General features: G+C 38.2%; 1 protein-coding gene across 1 annotated transcript; it reads right to left on the bottom strand.

Moving 5' to 3' along the window:
- Positions 1-363: 363 nt before the first annotated feature.
- On the bottom strand, positions 364-19,824 carry C15H2orf73 (chromosome 15 C2orf73 homolog). The gene is made up of 5 exons (XM_010989736.3): positions 19,706-19,824; positions 16,303-16,513; positions 10,108-10,261; positions 1,562-1,677; positions 364-732 (listed from the first exon to the last, which is right to left on the bottom strand). The coding sequence occupies exons 1-5, from the start codon at positions 19,729-19,731 to the stop codon at positions 364-366; spliced, it is 876 nt and encodes a 291-aa protein (XP_010988038.1). The 5' UTR covers positions 19,732-19,824.
- Between the last annotated feature and the right edge of the window lie 660 nt (positions 19,825-20,484).

Consider the following 20,484-nt stretch of genomic DNA (forward strand, 5'->3'; position numbering starts at 1 on the left):
TTATATGTGATGGAGCCAAAATTCTAACCCTAGTTTGATTCTAGAGCCATGACTAATGACTATTTAATAGGGCTTCTCCTCTAAAAGTTTTATAATATTTGTTAATTACATCCATTGTTGTTCAAAACAAAGTTGTTATAGTTACAAATATTATGACATAGAACTATGTATCATATCCATCACTTATTGGAGACCACATGTACATTTTTGGTGTATTTTATTATCTTTTTTTCATTTTCCCATTTATGTAAATCGTAATTTTTGAGGTTATTGATAACAGAAAAAGCAAATGTCAGGGCTTTTACGATGATCTTGAAATTTCTCTACATTCCAAGGATTATGTTTGTATCTGGAAAAGATAATTTATCCTGATTTGTCCTGACTTTTTATTGGTGGACTTAAAGGATCATGCCTGGTGAGAAGAGCATTTACTGCAGTTATTTGAAAGACGCCGGCAGTCCTCTCCCTTCTCTCAGGAGTTCTGGGGCATGCGTTGGCTGCCTCTCTGATGTCTGTTTCTGATAAGTGAGTTGTAGTCTCCAGCAACTCCTGGGAATTTTGTCGGGAGAGACCGGGTGAGATCATTTTGCTTTCCGCTGAGTTTCCTTTCTCTGTTTTTTTGGATTGTTCTGATGAGCATGACCCGAGAGCATTCAGTAATACCTGTGTTCCCTTAGGAACTGTTGGCCTACTCCCTGGTTTTATCTCTGTCTGCACAAAAACTCCATGTCGCTGGAAAGGAAAACAAAGCTGACATTAACCAGGGCTCACAAGTTGCTGGAAGATGCAGCTGTGAACTGAGTTCATGCATTAGCTCAGGTCCTGGTGAGACAGGCACTTATGTCTCTGTCTCTTCATTGGCTGTCACCTTAGTCCAAAACTGAAGACAGCAGCATAATAATTATTAGTGAACCTTTTAAACAAATTATAAACTAGAGTGCACCAGCAAATGGACAGGAAGGGAAAAACAGGAAGTCAGAGGAGCGGCATCTCATTATCTCTCATTCGCAATTTTTCTATCATTTGGATTGTGTAAAGCTATTTATATCAAATTTCATTTCTCTGTAAGTTGCTATGGATACAACAGAAACTACAGTTCATAGACCTAAGGATTTATGATTGCATCACAAATGTTCCAGCAACTAATAGTTGTTGTGAAATGTTATTATTAGCTATAGTGAAATATGAAAACAAACATCTGCAGTCGGAAAAAATCCAGCAATTGACTTACGTTTCTGTTTCAACTTATAAACCTTATGTTCTTCCCCCTGCCACACACATATATAAACATATCAAAAATTTATCAGACTGATCTGATGTTACCTTAAGTGAATGATTTTAATAATTTGAACCAAATTCCAAAGACTGTGATCCAAAATTATGATATCACTCTTTAGTTTTGACCATGATATGTGGTTAAGATTTTATCCTCCTAATAACCATGTTAGTTTGTTTAAATAAACTTTGAGAAAGATGATTACCACTTGAAAAAACTTAAATTTCTACCATAAATCTATCCCATCATAAAGTATTAAATAATTGATTCTAAATACTGCCTCACCTTTCCCCGGATGGGCTCATTGGGTGATTTCCTGGCATCATATTGATGTATAAAAGAGATGCGTTCTATAAAACTCTTTTGAAGTTCTGCTGATGCATCAGGAGAGGCAAGTGGAACTAAAGAAAAAAAAAGAGCTTTTGTGAAGTCAGGATAAAAGTTAGATTTGTATATGGAAATGTAATCAGTATTCATAATATTTCTGCTTTGTCAAAAATGCTAATGAAACTAAAATTCTTTTAGGTATGCAAGGTTACTTAAACACATCTAAATAATATAATGGATTCATCATTCTTTCTCCATGTAAAGAATCAAATCAAAACAACCAAATTAGCTCCACATGTGGAATTGCTAGTAATTTTGAAAACTAACATTAATGCAATAATGGCTTTTAAAAATCTACTGTTCGATATGCTTCTTGTACGTATACCAACCAAAGTATTAGGAAAGGCATAAGTACAATTTATTTGTCAACTTATTTTTTGACTCCTAGAAAGGCTTTGAGAAATGTATGCGCAAGTTGCTCCCAGCAAGCGCTGACAGATGAACTGGAAGACTCCAGGGCTGCTGCACTTAGAGCTGAACACATAATTCTTTTCATTTCCCATTGATGGAGGGTCTGAAAATTTGCAAGAATATTAAACCCCCTAAAATCCACTTTTAAATAATCTTTCAAACCGTGTCATAGGTATATAAGGGTTCACGATACTGGTCTCTCTCAGCTTAAAAATTCGAATCATTTTGAAAACTCACTTTAGTTTTGCTTTGAGCACACAAGGTTATGTAAGAAATCAGAGTAACTTCCAGTTTAGTGATACGAAATTCTGTCAAGGAAAAATTTAAAATGTCTCTCTTTTATAAAAAATGTAAACGTAGTACATTAAGTACACCTACCATATCTGTGGTATGATGACAAGAAACTGATGGCAGTGGTTATCGCAGGGGGAGGGAGTTAGCGGACTGGAGTATAGAGATGGATTCGCTTTCACTGTTTATCCTGTTGTACCATTTGAATTTTGTACCGTATGCACATATTAACTATTAAAAAATTAATTTTTAAAAACCGTGCTTTTAAAATTAGGGAGGATATATAAGAAGGAAAAATGTTACTAAATTCACATTTATTAAGCATTCATGAATTCAATTCAATATTCAGACATTGATATAAACTAATTTTACTGGCAGGAATGATGAGTATTCAAACATTTGTATATTCCATGATAGGAAATGGCAGTCTTTTTCAGTGAGCTGAAAAAAATGCTAATTGATAACATTTTCTGGATTTCTAATTGAGATCAGATACTCAAAACTCATTTTCTACTTGATCATTAACCTGTTAGGATTTGCTAGCACACAAGAGAATGGCAGGTGCCAAAGACTTAACAAAAATTTGTGGACAACTACTACACTGAGAATATTCTAACCGTAACTTGTATTTTTCTACCAATTTGGAAAAGATTACCTGGTTTTGAGTGAAGGCCACCATGGTCCAGCTCACAGAATGTTAGTGTTTTCAGGAAAATAGTTTGATAGCTTTTTGAATAAAATGAAGCGGCTCTAAATTTAGGTGTTAATCAGGTGGGGTTAATGGAGTAACCAAAGCACGGGCTTTGGGATAAGATAGATATGTTTTCAAATTCCAGCTCTACCACATTTCCTAGATGTGTCACTTTGGACAAATCACTTCCTCTTCCTCTCTAAAGTGAGGATAATAGTAATTTGCTTCCAGAACGGTGAGCATTAAAGACAATGTTTATCAAGTCTCCAGGATGCTGGGTCAGATTAGAAAGGGGCTTCCAAGTTAGGCAAGGGGTGGAAGCGCTTTTGTATCCTGACAAAAGGGGAAACCACGGAAGCAGCGTGAAACTAATGAACTATCAAAAAAAACTGAGAAACCCGAAGGGTTTGGTGAACTGATATGAAGGGTTGGTGGCAGCGTGGGCTGGAGGACAGGGAGATCAGATGTAGCCAGTAGAGAACAGGCTGGGGAGAGCTTTTAAAATCTGCTCTCAACTTTTCCCCCACACTGCCTTGGGAAGACCATTGCTTGCCTCAGGGCAGCAGAAACTGGCAGCGATAGTCTAGCCATCTGTGGTCAACTTAGAAATATGGGAGCAGCACAGCAGTGCCTCCAGGGCAAGGAGCTGCTGAAAATGGATGCATGCGGCCCCCCTGGGGATTTCCTCCTCCGCCATTCCCCTAGCAACTGTCAGTGCTAGTGGACTAAAAACATCAAGAGATTGCCTTCTCTCGGTGATGCCTCTTTTTAGGAGTTTAAAAGGGAGAGGAATGGAGCCCTGACCAGAGGACTGGTCTAGAATAGTGACAACAAATGGAGAAGGTCAGAACTGGTTCTGTGGGGCCCGACACTCTCCAGTCTAACGTTTTTTCCTTCCTTAAATTCATTGGGAGGCACCCAGGCCAGACCTTGGTGTTTAGCCTTTGCCCACACAGCGCTGATGATTCCTCTTGGGGAATATGACCTAAGATAAACTAGAGAGACACTGTAAAAGAAAGACAGCAAAGTTTAAAACATACGCTATGTGAAGCAGAGTTCTTAGAACCTGTGCTCCAAGAATTTAAACTAAGTATAACCGATACCTGCAAAGGTAAGATGGTGTTATTCATATAAAGCATGATCCTAGGAGTGAACGCCTCCTTCCATTTTGCACCTAGACCTCTCACTTGCCTCACTCTCCTCCCAATCCTGCATGGTAGAGAAGAAAAAACTCACACCTAAATCACGTTATAGAGAAATTTAAGGTCACCCAAAACAAAGAAAAAATTCTAAATGTTTTCAAAGAGGAGTGATAGATTACTTACAGGGGAGTAAGAAAAAGATTTATATCAACTATCACAGCAACAATAATGGACACGTGATAACTGATGAATTTTTTGTACTGTTAAAGGGAAGAGAACTTGAAGTCTGGAATTTTTATATCCAACCAGATTGTCATTTAACTATGAGGCCAAAATATAAAATATTGGGAGGCAAAGAAGGCCTCAGAGTACTTCCCCATAAAACAAACCTGCTTCAAAAAATTCTTAGAGGAAGAACTCAAGTAAGAATAGAAGTAAATCAAGAAGGGTGCCTAAGGAAGCAAATAACAAAGTTTTTTGTTTTCTTAAAAAGACAAAGACTAAAGAACAGAAAAATAAGTAATATACCTATAGTAATTCAGAACTTAAATTCTACTGTCAACATATTAGTGGAGATTCTGGTGAATATTATAAAGAATGAAAAAAGTAGTATAATGGTTGCAAAGGAAAAGAAAAAACTGTCATTATTTGTAGGTAATATAATTACCTGAATAGAAAAACCACTAGAATCAATAAATGATGAGAACAAAGGTGTGTCAAGACAAGCAGATAAGTGTACAAAAATCAAAAGGATCTCCTATAATGAAAATAACCTTCTAGAAAACAAAATGAAAAATAAGATATAGTCCCTGTAGGAATAAAACTATACAGTACAAAGTTTCTAGAAATTAACGAATTCACAAGCCCTCTATAGAGAAAAAAAATTTAACTCTCTTAAAGACAAAAACAGAGCTGAATAGACTTTCTATTCTCTTAGATAGAATGGGACAGTATGTTACTGTAAAGGAGACAATTTTTCCTAAATTAATCCATAATGTCAACACAACCCAATCAAAATTCTAGCTGGATATTTTGAGAAATGTCATAAATTCCAAAGGTGAAATGGAAAAATAGAGGTCCATAAGTAGAGAGCTTAACTATGAAAAGGAAGCGCAAAGAATGGGGATTTTTTCTGTCAGATATTAAGACAAGCTAAAAATCTATATAATGAAAACATTTTAATTAACAATCCAAGAACTGAAAATTCACCTAAGGAATATCACAGAGAGCTCTGAGACAGACCTATTTATGTAACGATCCCTAACATACAGTTGAGGTGGTTTCCCAAGTCAACAGGGCAAGTGTGGATTGTTTAGTAGATGGTATCCAGAAAACTTCTTCACTTCATGGAGAAAAATGGAACAGGTTCCATAAAGGTGGATTAAAGATATAATTATGCAAGGTAAAATTATAAAATCAAAAGAAAAAAATGTAGAATATTTTTGTCACTGAAGGGTAGGAAAACTCATTTACACTATTTATATGTTTTTTAAGTTTTTGAGAAGGTTTTGATTGTCAAAGTTTTACGTTGTCTTTGTTATTTAAATCATTTAAGAGGAAAACATAATTAAATAGAAAAAACAGTTTAAAATGCTCATGGAATTTAACTGACTCTGTAACCTGAGTTAATCAAAGAACAAGTGAAAGTAATTAATCTAATGTTATACAATACTTAAAAATTAATAAGGCTTAAGTAAAATGTTTTTTAATTTATAATTTTAAAATTACAATATTAATTTAAATCATAAATAACTATAAATAACTTTCTATATACAAAGACCTCCTTAGAACATGAGAAACATATCACCTTCAAAAGATTAACAGCTGGACTGCTTGCAGACTTGACGTAACAATAGAATCCATTTAACAATGGAATGGTATCTTCCAAATGTAAAAGGTTAAGTAAGTATGTATCCAGAATTTCATAGCCAGCTATAGTTTCATTCATTAAAGAGTGAGGGCAACTTCAAAACATTTTCAGACAAAGAAAGCTGAAGAGCTGGCTATTCCTAAACTCTCATGGAAATAACTATTGAAAGACATGGAAGTGGTCTGTTACATTGGTGGCCCGAGTGGCTCAGGCCTCCTAGTCCTCTCCTTGTGAATGTGAACTGGCCTTGTAATTAGCTTTAACCAATAGGATGCGGCACAGGTAACACTGAGCCGGTTCCAGGCATAAACCTTTGCAGGTTCTGTTTTCACACTCTTGGGAGCCCTGAGCTGCCATGTGAGAAGTCCAGCTACCCTGCTGGAGAAACCACATGGAGAGACCACATGAGAGAAGCCCAATCATTTCAGTGTCCTAGCTGAATCTAGTCCTCAGATGACCTGCTAAGTAAATTCAGCCATTCAAGTGCCCACCAGCAAGACCAGCCAAAGAACGACCCAGCTGAGCCCAGCCCAGGTTGCAGAATCATGAGCAAATAAAATGATTGTTGTCTTAAGCAATGAAATTTTGGAGTGGCTTGTTATGCAGATAACAAACAGAAATAGTTTAGAAGGAAGTCAATTAAATCGATTAAAGTGAATCATCTTTTATACAGTGATGTAGAACCTCACAGAACCTTAAAAATAATAACTTAAAAAAATTCTTCATGGAGACTAATAGAGAGGAAAGGTAATCTGAGCTATTATTATATAAAGAAATCCCCTACCCAGACATCATACCTACTAATAGTATAACTACCATGGTCATTTATGCAAATGGATGAGGTTTTTAAAGAAGCCCACAATAGTGAAGATCATCTAAGTGGGAAAACATCAAAGAAGATATTCAAGTTCTTAGTGGTTGCTCTACTTAAGAATTCAAATTGGACCCAAAATAATTACTTAAAAGAAGCCTTGTTAGATGAGGCTTACAAAAAATACGGCAAAGTCCATGAAGAATGTTTGAAATCCACTCTCTGTTTCTTGGAAACTTCATCTAATTAAAATAGGGATTTTCCAAACAAGGATACAACAAACAAGTTGGTGTCTAGCCATCTATATTTTATCAGCAAAGCCAGGATTTATTCAGACACACACTCGCTCCTCGTATTGATGAGAATTCAGCAGCTTTTACTTTGAGAAATTTTCTTAACTTTTTGTGTGTGTCTACTTAAAAAACATTCATCAGTATTATTTTTCTATTAGAAACTCCATTTTCTGAATACTATTTATTTTCATCTTATATGAAAAAGATTATTAATGAAAAAAGTACAGATTTCAAAATACAGTGAAAAAAAGAAACTTGAACATAACTATATAGCAAGAAATCGTTATGTTACACCTTGGTACAAAAGAAGCAACACAAACTGAAACCCATTTTAGAAAAATATTTTTAGCACTGTATCTGAACTCACAATTTGAAAGAAGGTTGAAATATTAAGTAGTTGACAAATAGCCAAAGTTTCATTTGTGTGAGACAGCTCCCTCACAAATTAGATCAGCTTTTCCAATTTTATTATATAAAACCAAAAGTTTTATTATGTAAAACACTTATTCTTACGGGGACTCAGATATGATGGAGCATAGCCATTTGTTGAACTGACCATGGATGGCAGCCAGGAAATTGTGTGGTGGTACAAGACATAAAGGGCACTTTCATTATCAGCACAAGATGACATTGCTGAAATGCCAAAACTCAGGCGTAATTAAGTGGGCTGATGGAACAGAATGACTATGAGATGACTTTTGTTACTAATGCATGATTATATACACATTTTCTACCTCTATATGCATATATAGAGGTATAAAATCTGGCATATACAGACTAGCTTAGATACGTATTTTAATATGTTATATAAAATATTTTCTTTTAAAACTCATTCTCATCTAGTATCCAAACACCATCTAAAATATGAATAAATGGCTGGCCTATATTGTGATTATATATTCATTTAAATTACATTATGACTTTAAAATCTGTTGAATAATATGCAATTATCATTAAATTAATCAATGCACATTTGTTGAATCTGGGCATTGCTGTAGGACCTGGAATATAATAATGATCACGGCAATGAGAAATACCAATAAAAGAACAGAGAGAGAAATGAAGGAGAAAGAGGAGGAGGAGAAAGGGAGAGAGGGAAGGGATAGAAGGGGAGGGAGAAGGGAGACCTCCATGCCAAGTTTCCAAAGCTAGATTCCAACCCAACAACTAACTTAGTACAAGGCAGTAATTAACAATAGAAATAGCTACCATTTGTTGTCTACTATGTATGAAGCATGGTGGTAGGCAACTGACATGTTATTTCATTTGTTTCTCAAAACAATCCTACAAAATAAGAATTATTACTCCCACTTCATAAACTGAGTAAAACAAGATGATGAAATTTAAGTCATGGGCCCAGAATCAAACAACTCTAACTGCTGATCTCATATTAAATTCCAAGGGGAGTTAGTGTTGATGGTGATTTCCAGTTAAACATTGCAAATTCAACATGTGTATTGCCTCAAAGTCTCTCCCCCAGCCCCAGTACAGTGATAGTAAAGAAAGGAAAGGGGCTTAAAGCCTTAAGGGAAAAAGAGAACTAAATGCGAGCAGAGCCGTTAACAAATTTGGAAGCTGGAAAGCTGATGGATGAGCTGCAGCTGACTTGAGTAGAGCACAGAAAACTGGAAGCTAAGTGCTTGTGGAGGAGAAGGTGGGATGGAAATCAAGCCAATTCATGGCAGATCTCAGGGATTGGAGGCATCAGACACCTCTGAGGCAGGGAGCATGGGTTGTGGGACCAGTTGAAGCTGTAAACTGAAGACTGGGAGACTCCCAGATTTTCTGTCTCCCACTCCAGGCAACGGCTTGGAGGATTCCTCTATGGGAAGATTGACAGACCTACAGACACTGATTTGGGGGCTTTCCTTATGAAATGGCTGGGGCCTGCCTGATCATCCTAGAACAAAGTCTTAACTCTCTTGTCTCATCTTCCACCGCTTCCCGTATTGAACTAGAGAAGAAACAACTGCTCCGTATAAGGAAGTACTGGGACTTGATTGGTTAGTTAACAAAAAGTCAGTTAAAGCAAAGAATCATAGAAATTATATATACCAGACTTAGATATTTTAATCAGTTCATTCACCAAATTTTTATTGGAGTGCCAAGCATTTTCCTTGAGGAAGTATCTGTTGGTTGGAATTCCACTTTGTATTTCTTGCACAAACCACATCCCTAAATGCATCCTTTTCAGTTGCTGTGTCTTTGACACAGAATGGAAATTTAAAGATGCGTCTGAAGGAAAATGAGTACAGAGTCCTTCAAGATTTTAAAAAATTCTCTCTAACTCGTCTTTGATAGTTATTTTACCCTCATCTAATCAGCATGTTTAAAGTTAGTGTTTTGTGAGATACCAGTCATGTGAGATGATCTTCTGAAAAAGGGTGAAATTGTGAATATTGGGGAAACAGCATTCTTTATTCTTCTTGGAAATTCATTATGCTTATGCTTAGAATAGGGTTTTAAGAGTTCTGTAGAAAAACACCATTTACCTTTATAGATTCGGTTTTTGCCAAACTTATTTGACTTTCCCTGTTTCTTTGAGCAGTATCTATAATCATCATAAAAACTAGTGTCCCTCAAAGTGCACTTTGAGAAATACTGCCCTACAGTGTGCCTACTATCTTAACAGGAACAGTTTCTAAGGTTTCCTGGCAATAATGAGCAGAATGCTACTAAATTTCTGACTTGGAGGCTGGTGTTATCAATGATTATTACAATTTTTATTATATTCTACAGAACATGTTTGAAACTAAGTTGTCCACCAGGACCTGATAAAGAACAAACTTGACAAGGGCTGCACTTGCTGCATGTATATTTTCAATGCCTGTAGAGGACTAACTTTCTTAGGAGGTGCCAGCACATCTAATACATCTTAATTTGATCGCAGTAACCTGAAACAATGGAGAAGAGGTTTTACCACTGCTAACATTACCTATTCCACAAGAAGGCTTTTGCAACTTGCTGTATTTGATTGGCGAAACCAATGGACATGTTGGTTTTTGAAAGTCACTCCTCTGGGTGCTCTTAGTGTCATAAGGTGTTTGGAAGGGGTTTTCCAGTCCTTTACTATGTGACCACCAGTCACCCTTTATAGGGGAAAAAAAAAAGGAAACAAAATTGGATACGGTAGGACATTTTCATGTGCTGCTTGATCTCTATGAGTGTTCAGTTATTTGATTCAACAAGTTATTGGATTTTCTAGTACTAAAATAGACTTCTGAAATCTAAGAATAAAACATTTTAAAACTATTTCTTAAGAAGTACCTAAAAATGCATTATCATATATTTTTAGCTAAAATACAGCTGCTAAATTGTTAAACTACCTTCTATCAACAGATAGAGTGGTAAAAAATCAACAAAATAGTTATGTTTCTATATTTTGTACTCTAATTTTTATATATATGTATACACACGTATGCATATGTATATAGTATACATGATTTACTCTAAAAATTATGTTATATACTTTTCATTACGGCAATATAAATAATGTGCTATCATCTAAGATGGTGGTTTTCAAAGCTTTTAGTCCGTGACCCACACGATGAAATACATTTTATGTCACCTAAGAGCACACACGCATACACGTATGTGAAACTAGAAGTTTCACCAAACAATACTCTAGACATACAGTGCACTTGGCTATTCTTCTATTCTATTATATTGCTTTTCTCATCTATTTCATTTCATAATACTGATTGCAGCCCACATTGATTTATAATTCACTAATGACTTAGTTTGAAAAACTTTGTTCTAAGCAGAAATATCTCTAATGTTACTGAATTTTTGATAATAAAAGCTGACCTCAGTAGGACTGTTTGGTCTCTTAGAAGTTGAGAAAGCCCTGACGGGAATTGTTACTCGTTTTAATGCTGACTAAATTTTTTTTTTTTTTAATCTGGTTGATTGGGTAGAAGAGAATCTTGGGGGAAAGGCAACTGTGACACCTAGGAGTTCTTGGATATTTTAGAGAATGAAAGTAACCTTGGGTATATTCAAACACCCACCTGGGGCTTTAAGGAAAGAGATCAGCCTTTTTAAAAAGTCAACTATGATTGCACAGTCAGAGACTTTAAAATATGATTCAAAGGGGACAAATATAAGATTCTAATAAGTTAAATACTGGCAGTACAATTGAAGCTACATTGATATAAAAAGGAGGCATTTAAAGAAACATATGTGGTTGCATAGGGAGTTGGCTTTCAAATGAGCTTAGTTTCTAAAGAGACAAGTATGTATAAATGAGGTGCATAATTTAAAAAAAATTATTTAATGGGAGTTAGCTTGTCAGGAGATTGTCTAGAATCTTAGAAGAAATTCATGAAATATACCAACGGCAGCAAAAATAGAGTATTCTGGGGAAAAAAATTCTGTTGTAGCAAGAAATCAAAGAAAGGCTTAGAATTTGGAGAAGTGTACATTGTTTACAGCTGAAAGTCTGAGCTATTCAACTTTTGGTTCTTTGTTAAGGGAAATTATCTTCAAACTGAAAAAGATGAGAAGAACATGGGAAAAAGAAGAAACTAAGTCCTGAATAGTTGAAGACAGAGTCAGACCTCACTTTGCAACTTGAAATGAGAGCCACTTTTCTAGGCAAATGACAAGCTGGAACCAGGGGTAAAAATGAGTAAGTTTGCAGAGGTCAAAGAAATTTAGGAACTAGGGAATTTTGGAGAATAGGAGAGATGGACCAATGCCTCATTTTTCAGAATGGGCTAGAAGGTGAATTGCAAAAGTAAGACTCCTGGATGTAGATCCTAGGAATTCTAGAACAGATCACTAAACAGATGGTGTCTTCTCTCTCTGGCTCAGAATAGTCACGCCTTACTGTTTCAGAGTGCCTGCTTCTTGTAGCTCTTCTCGACTCTGGGGTGACAAGAGCACTTATATGCCCCAAGGTCTAGGCCTTCTCTCTCCTGTTCTCATCACAATTCTACGAGGTACACCCACTTTACAGATGAGAAAACTGCTGGGAGATTACGGTGCATCACCAGTGGGTAGCAGAGCTGCCACAATTCAGGCCCCCACCTCTCTGTGCACACCTCTAATGGCCGTGCTACATTGTTATACAGCAAATCTGCTGTGGAAGGCAAAGCCAGATAAGCACAAACTTTTTTAAATAATTTCAAAAGTAAAAATAAAGAGGCTTGAAGTAAGTACCCTAACAAAGATGTTCTACAGTGAGGTTTTAAGGCGTACTCTTTACATTTCTTCTTTTGTTGATCAGGACTTATTTTGCTAACACCCAAGTTACTGCAGAAGTGACTCTGAAGTAAGTTAACCACCGTATCTGGCAGTCTCAATTTTTTTCTTAAACAGGAGCGTACTACCAAAAGCTGCCCTTAAAACAGAGATAATAATTCACCTTTCAAGAAGACTTGAACTTAGAATGCTACCAAAGTGGTCTCTTTGGTTTCACATATATGTATAAAGGAAATAATGAACAGTTTATCCTGAAGTGGGATTAAAGACTTTAAGACCCTTATAGCTGGTGAGTGTTCTGATTGGTGTTGTAAATTGGATGAATCTTCACTTCAGTAGAATGAAATCCTACAGTTCCAAAAATGTTGTTTTTAACTTTTCTATTTGTGGATAGTCTGCCCTGCGTCTGAGAAGTCTGGTTCCTTCCTGGAAGAGTGAGGGTGCAGGCGAGCCCATGCACATGTGCATGCCTTTCTGGTCCAAGCATTTGCTCAGAGAGACTGTAAGACTAAAGATAAAGGTACAGGCTTGTTTTTTTCTTTACCTCACACCGACAGGAAAACCAAGAATAAAAATTGACTGCTCTGTGTACTGTCACTTACATTGGATTGTGAGTGGTTGATGTGGAGTTACTTATGATGAAATAAACCAAACTGGGAAAAGTCCTCTATGAGATTGCTTTGTCCAGGCACTGGGGGTCAGACCACATCATGCAGATTGTGGAGGCGGTTTTGCCTAAAGAGAGAATTGTTCCCAGGTCAAAACTTTGGACCCAGAGAAAGGACGACGTCCTCCCTTCCAGCCCAAGGCCTATCTCTTTTCCTGCCCCAGGATGACTGCCATTGGGGCTCCATGGTAGGGAGATGCCTGGAGATTCCTGATGACAAGTGTCCCTGTAACCCCCGGCTGCTGGAAGGCTTAAGAGCTATTGTATTGTAAGCCTCTTGGCCATGTTTGGAAACCACTGTGAGGCAGTCTCTATGGTATACTCTGTCATCCCTATGTCTTCAGAAATGCATCAGTAAACATTACTTATTTCCATTCTTTGGGAAGTTAAGAGAGAATACAGGCGGAACACAGTAAAAGCATCCTGGAGAAACAGTAAGAGAATGCACGCGGTAAGCCAGGCTCCACAGCAGTCTGGCCAAGATGGCTGCTGCTGCTGCTGCTGCTGCTGGTGGTGATCAGTGGAACACAAAATGATGCTTTAGGAATTTCTAAGGAAATACGGACTTTTGACAATACCTTACAAGTAGATAATCATATTAGTAGAGCACAGTGGCTTTAAAAAAATTTATAGTGTTATCACAAACCCTAGAGTTACATTGTATCTCTATCCATCTCCATTTTGTTGTGGTCACCAGAAGCAATGCTTAAAAATTGCTTTTTAAGCAATTTGTAATGTCCCCAATTACAGTTATTCCTGAATTATGTTCTCTGGGACACTGGTTCTGCAGCATATTAAAAAGATGTTTTGCAAAAGAGGTTTCCATAGTTAAATACATTTGAGAAATATTGAGATAAGCAAGTTAAACCATTTTATCACAGGATTTCTCAGAACCTTTATATACTAACGTGATTGTGATACTCTGAGAAGGGGTATAAAAGTACAGCTTTTCCAAAACATATTTGACTTTGGAACTTTACTGAGCACATAGGCAAGGGCTAGTGCTCCAAAAAATACACTCTGGAAAACACTGACCTAATATAATCTTTTTTGAAATATCAATTATTCACCAATGTTTAAAAATACAAGACAACCAAATTAGTTTTCATTGGAAATGACTGGGCAAAAGCTCCTTTTAACTTTTTCTAGCACCACCAATTTTATGTCCCTATGTAGAACTGTATAATTGATTATTTCATTAAAGAATCTTGCCAGTAAATAAAATCAACCAATCTGGTATTTTAAAGAATATATGTCAATTTAAATATTTAGGCAACTTTATTTTCTTTTCTCTTAAAGCCAGTATTACTATAAACCAGTTAATTGTTTTCAACCAAGCTAACCTTTAAAAAGAAAACTGTCATCTTAAATAAAAGAACGAAGGTTACAAATACGTGAAATGAGCATTCTTTATTACTCCTTGGGTACTTGGAAATGAATACATTTAGGGGTTTTTTGGTGGTGGTGGCGGCGGTGGTTTGTTGTTGTTTTTTAAATATGAACATTCCCTTTACTCCACACCCAAAGCAAACACTGAACTTTGTGCTGCATCTTTGGTCTTTGTCACTCCTCGTTCATATCCACTATCAACCTCACTCAGCTATCCTCTTTAAGGTCTCTGACTCACGTAGCTTTCAGCACTAATAAAGATTCTACTACCACTGTGACCTAGTCTGGCTGTTAGCAGCTCCTAACGCTTTTGTTCATTTATTTTATTCAAGACACCTACAAACTAAGAGCAAGAGAAATTTAGATGGATTAATTCTTAAATTTATTTATGTTTCGTATTTCTATTCTCAAACCAGCTTTTCCTGATTGTCTCCAAGGTAAGGAAGGGTTCAGGTAACAGTCTGGTTTAAATTCAGCCCTGAACTAGAACTCAGGAGAGACATTCACAGACTCTTGTAAGAAATATCAGAACTTCACTAACCTGGATTACTGTATCAGATTTATTTCCCCAGAGGCCTGGTCTATCAATGTCTTTTAAATCCCAAATAATTGTTTATAAAACAAAACAACCTTAAGTAAGCCCTTGTAAGGGTTTACTACATGATACTAAAACACATTTGACTATAGGAATTCCTGCCCTGCAAAGATCTCACATTCACACAGTGCCCTGGTGTGCCATCTCTTTTATGATGAGAACAGCCAACGTTATCAGTGTAAGGAGAGCTCACTAAAAGCAACTCCATTTAAATGTGAAGTTAAATCACAGCTACATCTAATCTTACATTTCAGAGGAACTCTGCAGCTGTGATTAAGTTAACTGCTAAGAGGAGGTTATCCTGGATTATTTGGGTGGTCCCAATGTCATCAGAAGGGTCCTCAGAAGGAGGAGGCAGGAAAGTCAGTCACAGATGTGAAGGTGCTATGTTGCTGGCTTTGAAGGCGATAGCAAGGAATGAAGGCAACTTAGAAGCTGGAAAGGACAAGGAAATGGATTCTTCCTTAGAGCCTCCTGAAGGAACCAGCTCTGCCAATAGCCAATGAGATTGATTTTGAACTTCTGAGCTTCAGAACTGTTGAGAATAAATTTGTGTTGCTTTAAACCAGTGTTTAAGTTTGTGGTAATTTGTAACAGCAGCAACAGGAAACTAATCGAATAGATTATACCCCAACAAACCTGGTTTAAAAAAAAGATAATGGAATATATTTAGTATGGTAGTGAATAAAAGTGTGATTTGGCTAAACTACAGTGCCGGGTCAGAAACATGTCTGTGACACTTGCTTACTATGTGAATAATCTCAGGTATGTTAATGTACTACTTTGGAGCATGTTATCATCTGTAAAATATTTCCTAGAATAACTCCTAGAAATTGTTGTGCAGATTAAAGGGTGTAATTTATATAAAACACTTAGCTCATTTCTAACACTTCATATACTTTCAGTAAGTGGTAGTTATTATAGGAAGTACCTGAATTACTGAGTATCATGGGAAATTTTTGTTAGAATGTGTCACAAATACAATATTATACAAGAGATTTCTTCAGTAACCCCCTCCCCAGCCCCCAAGCACTGCTGACTATAATCTGACCCAACCTAAAAAACCAACTATTTGAATTCCTTCCCTAAATATATTGTTTGTTTGCAAAGATTATCTGCGAGAATAGTTCCAGGTTACTGCATTTAACTGCTGAATTATAAAAAGTATTAATCTGAGATATGCCACATCCTTTAAGTAGTCTGTGACAAAATTAGACTGTGAAACAGCTTTTGAATCTAAATCTATATTTGTATTTAATGAACATCCATCCAACCTGATTTTCTGGCTCTTTTTTTGGATCTATGTAGGGAACCGGTTCATTGCATGTTCTTGCGTTTGTGTTAATGAACTTAGCATAATATACACGTCCTCTCCCGACACATGGTTTTGACTGTTGTACACTTTTTCCAGGTTTTTTTTCATGTTTGAGTTCTTCTTTTTTTTCAGTTACATACACTATACCAGCATCTTCTATTTTATGCTGTCTGAAAAACAAAATTAAATAGTATATCATTTATCCGAATGAGCATTTCAGTGATGAGTCATAATTACATAAGATAAGATTTAAATATATTTCAAGTGTTGAGACAATTTAGGCTTTAATAATAACTACTACGGGCTTGTGCAGTTAAAATGTGGGAGGGTATCATTCAAAATCATATAAAAGATATAGAGATTTGTGTTAATAATGATTATTCATTACAATATACCAATGCCGTGTACAGACTCATTTGCTTGGAGTCATGAGTTGTGCTTTGATCCTGCTCACAAATCCTGTTTACAGTATTTATTCATGTGCCTAAGATACATGCTAATCATAACTCATCTTCTTTAAAAGTTACTCAGTAAATTTAGCCATCTGGACCAAGAAAACTAATTTTAAAGCCTCACCTGGCAAACTTAAAAAAGCTACTAAGTGACCACTATTATTTCTTTTCAGGAAAAGCGCACCATGCAGACATAGAACAACTAATTCAATCTCCACACTTTTTGCTTCTAATTACTACACTGGAACAAAAATAAAAATTACTGTATTTTTTAAATGTTAAAAATATTTTGAGAGAAACAATTTATAAAAATTTTCTCCTTTTAAATAAGGAGTAATAGACATTATAAAAGGCACTATTAGAAAATTTCACATACTTGAAAAATAAAGGTAAGAACAAAATACTTGAATTTGGATACTTTTCATGTAGACATTTAAGAAAAATCAAAGCCCTGACCCAGGGGAGTAGCTAAGACTCCAAATTTATATAGAGAGAGTGAGTAGGTCTGTTAAGCCTTGTCCGTGGCCCTATCTTAGTTCAAACTAAAGCCAGGTCCGTCTCTTCTGCCATGTCATTTTTCAACTAAAACCCTCCAGTGACTTTCCATTGTATTTGCTATGAAACACTTCCTCCTCAGCTAAGGGCCTGTGTGACCCCGCTCCAGCTAATCTCTTCAACCACACTCCAGCCTCTTCTCCAGCCAGCCTACCTGCCTTCTTTCAGTTCCTGGAACACACAGCCTCCTCTCCCCTCAGGGCACCTGCGAGCTACGTTCCCTCTGCCCCCACTACTTTTCCCCAGCTCCCTGCACAGCGGCCTCATTATCATCAAGGTCTCAGCTGAAAAGTCATCGCCTCAAAGCTTTTGCTAGATTTCCCCCTCCCCATCCATGTAGACTCTATTTTAGAACTCTGTTCATTTCTTTCCTAACACGAACCAGAATTTATAATTTATGAACCTAGTTTTTTGTTTACTTGTTCTAGTAAGCACTCCAAATACCCTTTACTAGCCAGTAAGTTCCATGAAGGTGAAGATCAGGTTTCATTTATCCTTAGGTACCCAGCACCCGGACAAGCATCCTGTGCATTGCAGGTAAATACGATTTATATATTTCGGGTGAACCTCCTGGACTTGTTTTTCACTCTGGCTTTGTTTTAGCTGTACACCCCTAACCCTCACTCCAACTCACACACAACATTCCACACCCTTGATTCTAGTTCCCTGCATCCCAGCAAAAATTGCTCTCTGTGAAGAATTTGGAAAAAATGATTACTAGTAACTTGTAAATTACTTTGAAGGCTTTTTCTATTACCTTTCCAGGGATGTATTTATTTAAAGGCCATAACTGATTCATCATTGTAAACTTCTGGCATCAGTTTTTTCCACCTGTTTCTCATAGTTGTAACCCAGCAACACACTTACACTGGAATCAGGTCCTTAAGGAAAGGACTGACTATTTGCTTGCATACTGGTGCATTCATTTGATTAAACATCTGTGGTGTGAGTGGCCACAGACTGACTCATAAATGGGAAATATATGGTTCTGTAGTAATCTCTTAGTAGAAGGAAAGCACAGTTAAAAATACTAGTTGGGCTATGAAGTAAGTTGGACCTGGGTTGGAATCCTAGCTCTGTCATTTACTATTTACAATCCTTTGCATGATATAGGCAATAATGCCTATTGTGAGACGTGAGAATAACATTAAATAATTCGTTCTTTAAATATTTATTGAGTTATGTACCCAGTGCTGTTTGAGGCACTGAAGATAATGGAGTAACAAAATAAACAAAAATTTCTGCCCTCACAGAGCTTACATTCTAGTGGGGGAAGGCAGATGAGAAATAAAAGAAAAAGTAAAATATACAGTCTATTAGATGGTTTTAAGTGCTAAGGACAAAAATAAAGCAGGGAATGGGGGAAAGAAGCGCTCGTATATGGGAGGTAGATGGCATTTTTAGGTATGGTGGAGGCTGCGCTGTGAAGGTGGCAACTGAAAAAAGACAGGAAAGAGGGGAGATTGCTAAGTGGTATTTGAGGAAGAGCGTTGGAGCGGAGTGACCAGTAACTGCCAAAGCTTTGCAGCAGAAGCACCTGACCATACCGTGATTTAGGGTCCATCAGAATCACCTGGAGGCCTTTTAAACTCCAATTAGCGTGCCCTTCTCCTAGAGTTTCTCCTGTGGTATGTATGTGGTGGGGCTAATTTGCATTTCTAATAAGTTCCCAGGTGATGCTGATGCTGCTCTGGAGACCGCACTTTGAAAATCACTGCGGAAGTAGCAAGGAGGCGTGCGTGCTCGCGTAGAGCCCTGGCAGACGGAGGCAAGGAGCAGACAAGGCCAAGTACAGCAAAGCGGCACGTTGCGTAGGCCCCATAGGCCATCCTAGGAGCCTTAGCTTTTCCTCGGCAATGGCTACGGGAGAACAGTGGTCCAACTTTATGCTGTAAAAAGACCACTCAGACGGCTGCGTTGAGGAGGCTGCAGAGCAGCAGAGGGGCCCAGACTATCGCAGTATCCAGGTAAGAGACGCTTGTTGTTGGGCTAGGGTGGGAATGATAGTGGAAGTGATGAATCATGGTGGATTCTGCATATATTTTAAAGGTAAAGCCTACAGAATTTGCTTCTAAATTCGATGTGGGGTGTGGGAAGGCATGGATGATTCAAAGTGACGTCAAGAATTTTAGGCCAAGCAATGCCTGTAAGGTGCCCAATACACAGTAGGTGGCCAGTAAACAGTGCGTTTAAAAAAGCATTATAAGCGTTCAAGACTAGAAATGAGAGGTAGGACTAGGGGTTGGGGGAGAGGAAAAGACCTGAAGACCCACCCCTCGGGTCTCGATTAACCCTCCCCGAAGGAGGAAAACATTCTTCGGAAGGGGAAATAGAGAACCAAACCCCTGCACTTACTGCTGCTTATCCTCCTTTCCCTCCATGGGCTCCTACGGCCTGACACGAGGCAATGAGGAGCCTCACGGGAAGACGAGGGACTAAGCTCTGCCAGGAAAGGGGTGCGCGGAGCGCCGCGACTGTGACTCGTGCGTTGCTAAGCGACAGCAGGCTCTGGGCACCAGGCCTCGGAAAGCGGCTTGGGGCGGGACCGCGAGCGCGCAGGCGCAGGAACCAGTAACGGGGTCCGCTCCGCAGTTAGCGGGCGCGGCTACGCGGCGGGGTGGGGCGGCTGGCTGGGTCTCCCGGCGTCCTTCCCGGACCAGCCACGGGCTGGACACCGTGCGCCTGAACTTGGCCTTCCCGTATCGGGCTGGGCGGGGTATTTATCAGGGCTCACACGGTCCTTGGGGATCAGCAAGGGCCGGTTCCGGAACCGCTCCCGCGGCCCTTGGCCCCGGTGCCGGGGGCTGCGCAGTTCGCATCCCTGCATCGCCCGCCTTCCAGAGCCCGGCAGGACGCCGCCCTGCGTTGCCTGCGTCTGCCGGGGCTGGCTCCAGAAGTGCGGGCAGGCAGGAGAGAAACTTGTTTTTCGGTGAACCATTAAACATTGTGCAAGTCATGATTTGCTGAACCCGGACTGCATAGTCTTTTTGCATGAGAAGGCTTGGCTGTCGCTGTTCTCCATGATTTCTGACACATCCTCCTTCCCCAGCTTGGCAGCGAGCGTTAAAATAAAACGAGAACACTCACCTCCTGCAAATGAGGCTCCCTGCGGTGTGTGCATCTGCTCCAGCCTG

Source organism: Camelus dromedarius, chromosome 15, assembly GCF_036321535.1.
Source record: "Camelus dromedarius isolate mCamDro1 chromosome 15, mCamDro1.pat, whole genome shotgun sequence".
NCBI lineage: Eukaryota > Metazoa > Chordata > Mammalia > Artiodactyla > Camelidae > Camelus > Camelus dromedarius.

Bases quoted from the DNA above. Each gene is read 5' to 3' on its own strand.
- C15H2orf73 (XM_010989736.3), bottom strand. From the start codon at position 19,731: ATGGAGGGAAAGGAGGATAAGCAGCA. The intron at 10,262-16,302 runs GTTGGATGGATG...TCCCCTATAAAG, and splicing joins AAAAAGAGCCAGAAAATCAG to GGTGACTGGTGGTCACATAG. The intron at 733-1,561 runs GTGAGGCAGTAT...TTTCCTTTCCAG, and splicing joins ATGAGCCCATCCGGGGAAAG to CGACATGGAGTTTTTGTGCA.